We start from the raw sequence: 10,390 nt of genomic DNA, 5'->3' as shown, positions 1-10,390 counted from the left end.
ACACACACACACACACACACACACACACACACACACACTACTGCCTTCACTTTGCAGGGGAAGAAACTTAATTCTAAGTCACTGTTCAAGCCAAACTTGGATATTAGATTTCATCTATGCTGCCCACTTCTTCAAAAGGAATATAATCACGGGCAAACTTTTTTTCAAATGTTCCAGAGCTTTGGGATATATTATTTTTGCAGAGAATCCATTTTTCAACTTTCTGATCTTTTAAGCACAGCCTACAAATCATTTGACCAAACAAATCAAAGGAAGCATGGTTTTGCCGTGTGCCTGCTGACAGGCATTTGAAGTCAGTGGGAGGCATTCTCAATTGCTTCCCTTCACACATACCACCGAGCTCCTCATTTACGTATTCAGAACACTGTAGTGTGCCTTTTCACTTCTCGGAAAATTGACTCATACCAAAAATCTTTAGTTTCTAAGAAACTTGATATAAGGTTAAAATATGTTTAGAATATGTTTTCCCCCAAAAACTCTTATAAAAGACAAACTATGTCTGTGTTTGTCAGCAAAGATGGCTTAGCATAGGGTTACATTTTTAACATCTAGTAAAATTGATACAGATCTGCAGCCATCTAATATCTTCAATAGTGCATTCCCTTGGTCTTTGTAAGAGATAAACATGAACATATTCCAGGTTCCTCGGCAGCTCTGAGGAGAACATCCGTGGATTGCAAAGAAGAGATGATTGTAAAATAGCTACAGAGGAAGATGTAGCAAGAATTTATCAACCTGATACTCAATAAAGATGTTTCAACCTTGAAAATAGCATGAAGGTTAAACTGGCTTTAAAAAGGATGTAGTGTGGGCTAGCTAAGTGGTAGAATATTCCCCTAGCTACAAGGCCCTGAGTTCAATCCCCTGTACTATACAAGCAAAATAGAGAACTGAGAGGCATCTGAGGCTCAATGTACAATGTTACAGATTCCATGAGTCCATGCCCAGGTTTTATGTGGGTGCTAGGAATCTAAACTCTGTACATCCTTTGAGCCCTAAAATTAAAATGTCACCCATTAGTTTCAACCACTTTCTTGGTCAAAGTACAATATTATAATGGCTTTCCAACAAGGCTGAGCATGTGCAAGTTTTTTTTCTTTTTCTTTTTCTTTTTCTTTTTCTTTCTTTCTTTCTTTTTTTTTTTAGATCCAAGACCTATTTTTTTTTATTATTATTTTCTTTATATACATTTCAAAAGCTATCCTGGAAGTTTTAAGTACCATCTCTCAGTAGCTGTGGCAAATGACCATCAACATCAAACACTCAAGGACAGCTTATCTCCAGAAAGACCAAGCCCATGCCATGGAGAGATGCTGAGGATATTCAGAAAGGGGCATCCTTAATCTGGTACCGAGAATGGGGTAGAAAGCTAGTCATTATTCACAGTGACGATGCTCATCAACCCCGCCCAGCCCTCCAGTCCTCAGTGTTCTCTTGGGCATGCTGAGACACTTTCAAGAAAAGTACTGCAGCTTCTGTTTTGTTTTATTGTATTTTATAGTATCGTCAAGGTCAGGTATTGATATAAATATGGTGGGTAGAACTATAATAGCCCCTAGCAAAGATACAAATAAGAGCTTACTGAAAGACGAAGTAAATCAATTGCCTGCTTCCGTTATGGTGTCCCAGAATCCAAAGTGGTTCTGCCTCTTTTCTGACCCACTGTTTAAGAAAATTGGATGTATTTTCATTTTTGATGTTCTGTAGGATCTCTATAACATTTGGATTCCCATGTTGTTTTCTAAAAACTCTCAGACATTTTCAAGGAAACGAAGCATCCTAACACGGTGCGGTGCATACTTCAGAGCACCAAGTGTGGGGACAGAGAAGCATGAGAGTGTCTGAATTTCAAGGGTACCCACGCTCATTGCCCTTCTGATGCTGCTTTGGCAGGTGATAACTTCCGGTGGGATAACCTTCCGTGACCAGATATGGCATAAAGAGTGTTTTCTGTGCAGCGGCTGCAGGAAAGAGCTTTATGAGGAGGCATTTATGTCAAAGGATGATTTCCCATTCTGCCTGGATTGCTACAACCATCTTTATGCTAAAAAGTGTGCAGCCTGCACCAAACCCATCACTGGTAAGTGCTCCGTCTCAGTATGGTTCCACCATGACACGGTTGGTTGCAACTGGAAAAATGCTACCTAGTCAATTTAGGAAATGCAAATAAATATGTCATTTCTATCGATGACATTTTCTTTTGAGATTAAAAACAAGTACATACTCACTTTTAAATTTAAATTTTACATGGCCCTCTCAAGGAAATGACAGGGTATAATTTGGGTGGTGACACTGTAAAAAAGTAAATATTAAACCTACTTGTATGTTTTCTAAGGACAGTCGCAGTCCAAGGTAGAAAAAACGGAAAACGGGTAAGCTATAAGGTCAGAGAAGGCTCTAATAAGGAGGTCCAATTTGAGAGTCTTTGAGGAATTGAGAGGGCAGAAGATTCTATTAAATCAGAATCCTACTTTCCAACAAAAGCCAAAAGAGATTCAAAATGTAAAAGCTTATAATTAAATTCAAATATTCTATAAAATAGCCAAAGCTATCATTAGAGAAACATAAAACAGGAAATGGTTGGATTTCTTTTGGTCGATGCTTTGAACAAATGTATTACTCCTTAATCTGCACTCACTTGCAGCCACTTTCGATTGTGAAAGAAAGCAATATAGCATTCTACTAAAGAAGCAGAGGACATGAGACGTGGCTTGAAAAAATAATGTAGATGACAAATCGATCCAAACTAAGTAGCTTCCCACGTTGCTGTTGCTGGAGGAGCGTGCGTTGTGTTTGTGTCAGAACCATCTCTAAAATGTTAATCCTGTGGTAAAGAGGCTGAAGCCAGCATGAGACTTGAGAAACCCAGCAGCTGTCCTTCCAGGCAATTTATTGTCATTAATATTGTGACAGAGCTATATTTCCCCTTTCTGTTCCCAGTATTCTTAGAACATATTTCATGTTTTAGATCAGATTGCATAAGAACAAATAAATTAAGTTATTCCCTTTCCTACTCTTAACCTCAAGTCTCTCTCTCCCTCTCCTCTCCTCTCCTCTCCTCTCCTCTCCTCTCCTCTCCTCTCCTCCCTAAATCTCTGTTGAATCTACATACATTTTCAAATAAAGGAAAATACTTACTGTGCTAAGCTAAAATTAAAGGTTTTCCACTTGCAAACAGAGAAAGTGGTTTGCAGGTTAAGCACAATCTTGTTTGTCTCTACAGGGGCACTCACCCACCGTGTTTCTCAGATTCACACGGGTCCCTAGAAGTGTTTGGCTAGCAGACAGGTTTACTTGGCCAATATTTAACTGGCAGGGTTGGAAAAGGAACTAATATTAAATCCATTGCTGCAACTAGAAACAAATTAAGAGCTTGCCACAGTTGGGCTGCCTTCACCGGCCTTAAGTCACTCTCCTAAGCCACAGAGAGGCTGCCCTGTGACAGGTCCTGCCTGTCCCTCACATGCTTCCTCTAACACTGAGCGGGGTTACCTACCTCCTTGGCTCTTTTAAGGTCTCACATTGACAATTCTGGACACTGGCTCCTAACCACTCCACTCTCTTGCCTAATCGTCATCTAATAGTTCCTGCAGAGGAAGCCAGTTACCAGCTCCATCACTTTTAGAATGAGGGACTTCCTGCAGTTCAATAGCACCAGGACCCCAGATTCTCCCAGGACAGTCTACTCTAATTTCATATGAATTGGGCAAGAAAAAGAGGCCCTGTGATGAGAAAATTAAGGTGTTACATAATTCAAAAATATTTTTACAGCTCTTTGAGAATTCTAAAAGTTAATGGCGACCTCACAGAGCCTACACAACCCCTTACCTTGATTGGGCTCAATTCCGATCCATGACAGACTCATGTGCCTACGTGATGTTTCTAGTGAATGTACCATCAAGCTTCATTCGGTATGGACAGAAACCAACACTGTTTTACACAATAACATAAAACAAAGCACCAGACTGAAAACTAATCTGAATATTTAAGTGAGAAGGGTCAATCTAAAGTAATTTCCAACAATTGTCTCCAGACTGAAGCGCATGCAGAAACCTTGAGCCCATTCTAATATTCCTTAAATATATGTAAAGCCCCAAAGTCAGGCTTCTTTAAACTGGAACCCTCTGAGTTAACACACAACAGGGAATGCTGGGAACACTATGTGTTTTTCTTCTGAAAGTTGTGAATTCATGGAAACCCTTAGGCACCTAAGGAGTTATGCAGTCTTACAGATAAGTTCAAGTTCAGGAAACTTATTGCACATTGTGCTGACTACAGAGAATGATAACCTGTTATACAATTGAAAAATCTAAAAAACGATTGAATTTTAAAGGATGTATCTGAAGTACTGCATGCTAATTAGATTGATTTAGGCATTCCATAATGCTTGCATATGACATCATGCTGCATACTGTAGACAAATACAATTTAAAATCAATATTAATTTTAGGAGAATCTATTTATGTTAGAATGTTTTTAGTATTGTATCCTATATTAACTAAATCTACCTACAGCTGGGTACATGTAATTTGCTGATGCTGTTACAATGAATTGGCTTCAGTTGAATTAATTTCAGATATAACTATTCTTTTCTTTTTGGGTTTTATTTTAATTAAAATATAATTACACCACTTATTCCATTCACTTTCTCCCTTTATCACTTCCCATATCCTCTTCTGAAACTCCTCCCATTTCCTCCTTCACTCTCAATTTGATAGTCACTTTCCATTGATTGTTGTGTATCACACACACACACTCACACACACACACACACACACACACACACAGAGAGAGAGAGAGAGAGAGAGAGAGAGAGAGAGAGAGAGAGAGAGAGAGAGAGTAAATACAACCTACTGTGTCTGTTTGTATGTATACGTTTTCAGGGATTACCTCTTTGTAGTAGATAACCAATTAGGGCAGTACTCCTTAGCTCTGCAGTCATTAGTTACCTGTAGTTCTAGGGGTTGTGTAGTTGTCTAGGGGTAGTTCTTTGTCTAGGGCTTGGAGTTGGTGAGAATTTTTTTCCCTTCTGCACCTATTGATAAGTGTCATTATTCAGGTGCTGTTAATGCAGCCTTCTCCAGGATACACAACTCGCACACTTCATAGTCCATCCCCTCTTCAAAGATGTCCCCTGATAGTCAAGTGCAGGAGTTGTGTTGTCGCCGGAACTGTTGGGGCTGAGCTCCACACCATCTCTACATCTTGTCCAATCGTGTTTTTCTGTAACGCTCCCTATTTTCTATAAAGAGAATGTTTCTTGATGAGAGATGAGAGCCACACTTATTTGGAGTATAAGTATCTCTCCTCTTTTAAGATGTCCGCTACCTCTTGAACTGAGATAGATGAAGCAGCTTGATGTGAAGGAAGTACTCTAAACTTGGCATTACAGGACCTTGGTTCTGCCAGAGTTGCTGACTACTGTGTTGACTATAGTAGATAACTGCCCCTGGAGGCCCACACTTGCCATCACTATAAAGTGAGTCAGAAAAGTAGCACAGAATAGCTTCCCTCCCATTCTTTTTATTTAGAGAAAATAGAGCTTCTTTTATTTTTAATATTTATTTATTTATTTATTTATTGTATGCAAATACACTGTTGCTGTCTTCAGACACACCAGAAGAGGGCATCCGATCCCATTACAGATGGTTGTGAGCCACCATGTGGTTGCTGGGAATTAAACACAGGACCTCTGGAAGTGCAGTCAGTGCTCTTAACCACTGAGTCATCTCTCCAGCTGAAAATAAGAGTTTCAAGCACTAAGTTTCTACAGGAAGATGCACTAATGTGCTCAGTTATGCTCTACACAAAGATAGCGTTAACTTGGTGAAGTTAATACCATAGGCTGCAAAGCCAGAGTGCAGAATCAGAGACCGATCTTGCCAGCTTAGGTGCCTGGCTGCACCTTACTGTTGCTTAGTATTTACCTACAAACCGAATGTGATGCTCGTATTTACTCTTTGAAGGTTAAACAAGGGCTCTGCACATGTGTTGGGACTTAGGCCAGAGAGTGACAAACTCCAGAACTCGACAAATGCTACCTTTTATTTTATTGGTTTATCAGATACAAAGGAAGACAGTTGAAATAGGTGCCAACCATTTTGTGTTCCTTTTCTTTTCTTTCTTTCTTTCTTTCTTTCTTTCTTTCTTTCTTTCTTTCTTTCTTTCTTTCTTTCTTTCTTTCTTTCTTTCTTTCTTTCTTTCTTTCTTTCTTTTTCTTTTTCTTTTTCTTTTTCTTTTTCTTTTTCTTTTTCTTTTTCTTTTTTTTTTTTTTTGAGATGGGGTCTCAATATGTAGCTACGGCTACCCACAGATACTCAGTTATGTACTACTCAATATTTAGACTAGGCTGGCTTTGGACTCCCATAGATCTGCCTGCCTCTGCCGGCCAAATCCTAGGATTAAAGACTGGCACTGCCACATTCAACAGCAAATTTGATTGCTTAAAAAGTTACTGCAAATGACCCTGGTGACCTAATTTGAAACCAAATTTGAAACAATTTGCAAAAACCTCAAGGGTTAAGACTACACCTTAGAATTCTACTGCTAGATGCCTCAGTTTTTCTTCCTGGTAAACTTTTACATTTGCCACTTGAACATGGTTTGCCAATATAATTGACAAATAAACTCATAGGCATCAATGTCCTACACATTCAATAATTAGTTCTTTGAGAGAGATTGTTTATGTATTCACAGAAACTTACTCTTACAGTTAACTTATTAAAGCTTTAAAGCTTTAATTCATTGGCATATATCTTAGTTAGGGTTTCTATTGCTGTGATTAAAACACCATTGCCTCCCCCCCAAAAAAAAGCAAGTTGGGGAGGAAAGGAAAAGCAAAAGGAGGGGAAGGCTTATACTTCCATATCCATCAGTGAAAACTTCCATATCTTCCATATCATTGTTCATCACTGAAGGAAGTCAGGACAGGAACTCAGGTGACGGGAACCCTGGAGGCAGGAACTGATGCAAAGCCCACGGAGGGATGCTGCTTACTGGCTTGTTCCCCATCTCTTGCTTAGCCTAATTTTTTATAGAACCCAGGACCACCAGCCCAGGAATGCTGCCCCCAATTACTAATTAAGAAAATTCCCTGTAGGCTTTCCAACAGCTAGATCTTATGGAGGCATTTTTCTCAGTTGAGGCTTCCTCCTCTCTGACTACTCTAACTTGTGCCAAGTTGACAAAAAAAACCTAGTCAGTATAGTATATACTACTAGCTTACTCTTATTGTAAGATAATGATAGAACTATCACAAATATATAAGATACATTTTTAATAAAGAAAATAAAATCACATCTGAGTGAAAAAGAAAAAGAAAAAGAAAAGGAAAAGAGTATGGTGGAGGAGAAAATTATATTGTAGATTAAAGGGAGAGCGTAGCCAGAGGCAGATACATCATGGAGAGTCGTGAATGGTCATGGGCCATGTGAGGAGAAAGGAGGAGGGGAGAGAGGGGATCCAAATACAGCAGCCAAGAGGCCAAAGGTACAAAAGGGGCAGGAAGCCAAAATGCCTGGATTATATAGGGAAGAGCCTCTGGGGAAAGGCCAGCCCAGCACCTGTGGTGGAGAGTTTAGGATGGGGGCCAGCTGTGCCAGCCATACCTTATATAGATAAGGACTGAGGGATGCTGGGAAAACCTGGTAGCCAGCATCCCTTTGATATGATAAGTAAGCACCTCAACCATTTGTCCCAGGTTTGAAACTTAACAGGCTCTTAATTTCTTTATGAGTTAATCTCTGTGTAAAGATGCAGGGATGGCTCAATGGTTAAGAGCGCTCACTACTTAATCACAAAGACCAGAGTTCAAATGCTATCATTCATGTTATCAATTCAGCACCACCTATGAATGCAGCTCTAATAGATCCTACACCTTTGTCTGGCATCCTCAGACACCTGTACGCACATGTGCACAAACACGCAGACACAAATATAAACATTTTTAAATGAGAAAATGTTAAATAAAACTCCATTATCATTTTCAGAGAACTTATATGAAGTAGATTAATATTCACACTTGTGCTTCATTATATCATAAGAGAATTAGGTAATGCATGTGAATCAGCAAAGGAAACATTCTTTTTTTCGTCACTCCATAAGTGATAAGCAAGTCACCAGAAACCCATGACGTGAACATCGCTTGGAGAGAATTGTCAAATGAAATGAATATCCCAACCTGTAACATTCCAATCACGTCCCAACTTCTAGAACTCTCTTTTCTCCCTACAACTACTTGATACGAGTTTGTTGAAATGTAGGTTGAAATTATATTTAGAACAGGGGTCAGTGTTTCAGTGAGTGCTTTAAAAACTAATTTAGCTCAAGTAAAGTCAAAGTTGTGATGGGGGTTGAAGGCCATCTTGGAATTCCTCTCTGAATAAAGTGACCAGGTATCTAGAGTGAGGAGGCTCCTCCACTTACATGTACATTCTGAGCCAAAGCGGTCGCAGGAAAAAAGTACTATAATTACTTATAATTACTATAGAATAGCTCTAAGATAGTCTGGAAGACAAGCTCTGTGCCTCAATCCTCCCCAAACAGGACTTGAGCCAAGTAAAATTAGCATGGAAAAATGAGAAGGAAAGTCAGTCAAATAACAGAAGTATACATTCCTTTCAATGTGTTTTCGATTTGCAGCGAAGAAAACTTGATCGCATGAAGAGGGGGGCAAAATACATTCATGTTTGGGTTCCGTGGGCTTCCACATCCCCACTGTGCTGTAACTTCCAGTCAGGCACAGTTTTTAATCTGCCTCCTCCCCAAAACAACTGTTTAAAAGCGCACATACAGATCATTTTACCTCCTTAGATTCCAGCAGAACTGAGTTAGGAATCTTAGGTGGCTGAAATTCTCAGTTGAGCACGAGGCCAGAGAGCCACACACACTGTGGAGTTACTCGGGTCTACACATTGGTTCTCTCTAGGCAGTAGTTTCTAGAGGTTTTGCCGACTTCCCAACTTGGTCATTAAAAGAATGAGTTACTTTTTATCTCCAATTCCTTTACAGGCCTCAGAGGTGCCAAGTTCATCTGCTTCCAAGACCGCCAGTGGCACAGTGAGTGCTTCAATTGTGGCAAGTGCTCGGTCTCCTTGGTGGGCGAAGGATTCTTGACCCAGAACACGGAAATCTTATGCCGCAAGTGTGGCTCCGGGGCAGACCCTGACGCTTAGAAAGAGACAAGTCTGAAATCCACGTTGCCCTTGCTCTCACTAAATCTGGAACTTAGTGGCACTATTTTTTTTTTAATTATTATTTGTAGTTTAGAAAGTAGTTTAGTGTGGGGTACATAGCATAAAAGGTTTAGCGCGCTTTATAATTGAACTCTTTAAGAAACACACAAAAACCACAGTCCAATGGAAATGAAGTACTAATCTCAAACCTGTATCTCCTTGCAAAATACTGCACTCTACTGTTTGAACGAGGATTATGCTTTTTTTTTTTTTTTTGAGCATATTCCCTATACTTAGTGATTATGAATATTCCTGCTGACGGACATGTTTTCAAACTTCAGAAGGAAAAGAACAAGATCCAACTGAGAAGTATAGGAGAGACAAATGTTTGCATTGTAAGTAGTTGGTTCTATCTAACATGATTGAATATGAATGGCGGGAGAACTAGATTTATGAGAAAATCAACTAGTAATCATCACATTTTAGGATCATTCTTTCATAATGACTTAGAATCATTCTTTGTTCACAAGAACTGAATGAGAGTTGGAAAAAAAAATGTGGATTTTCCTTATATATAAATTTTCCACCACCAGTGGCCCCTTAATCAATAGAATTAGACAATTATAGTACCTTTATAGTTAAGTACAAAGGGCATCATCTCTACCTAGGGAGAGCCAAGCATGGATTTTGACACATTTTATATTAATTGTGTTTTCCAAGCCCATAATGGCTTTTCTAAATGCTTACAGATTCTAAGTAAATCTAACCAAAGTAATTGTTCTTCCCAGAAGCAAAACTTTGGAGTAAATAGATGATTAAATTTTCACTTATAAAAATTAATGTTAGGGAATCAGTTCAATGTTACAACAGGACTTTAATCCAGACGTCTAAGGCATAATAGAATGCATAATTATTTCTAAACTTCACACGTTTTGCCTTCAGAAATTACATAGATGATTATTGGTCAAACGTAAAAATGATTTTTAAAGAAAGCTAGTAAAAGTGATAACTTAAAAATAATAATTCAAAAATAATAATAATTCACTGCTGGTTATTCAGGACCTGAAAATAAGCACAGTGCAAGAACTCCATCATTCCCAACTCCCCAGGTGATGTTTGTACCACCTACCTGCCCCAAAGCCAGCAACCCCAGGGCTCTAGTCTGCTGCATGTCTGGGACTTCCAAACACTCAACA

At 39.1% G+C, this 10,390-nt stretch overlaps 1 protein-coding gene across 2 annotated transcripts in view; it reads left to right on the top strand.

The window, feature by feature from the left end:
- The window catches only part of Fhl5 (four and a half LIM domains 5), a 42,170-nt gene extending 32,916 nt beyond the window's left edge, over positions 1 to 9,254 (top strand). Inside the window, exons 5-6 of one of the 2 annotated variants that reach the window (XM_029533413.1) lie at positions 1,915 to 2,101; positions 9,031 to 9,254. In XM_029533413.1, coding sequence (XP_029389273.1) covers positions 1,915 to 2,101; positions 9,031 to 9,194 — 351 coding nt within the window. In that variant the 3' untranslated portion in view covers positions 9,195 to 9,254. The remainder of the gene's footprint in view (positions 1 to 1,914; positions 2,102 to 9,030) is intronic. The other variant, XM_021222397.2, reaches the window with a different exon arrangement.
- Positions 9,255 to 10,390: the final 1,136 nt, after the last annotated feature.

This window comes from Mus pahari, chromosome 22 (genome assembly GCF_900095145.1).
Source record: "Mus pahari chromosome 22, PAHARI_EIJ_v1.1, whole genome shotgun sequence".
NCBI classification, from domain to species: domain Eukaryota; kingdom Metazoa; phylum Chordata; class Mammalia; order Rodentia; family Muridae; genus Mus; species Mus pahari.
This window is presented reverse-complemented; position numbering and strand designations above follow the sequence as displayed.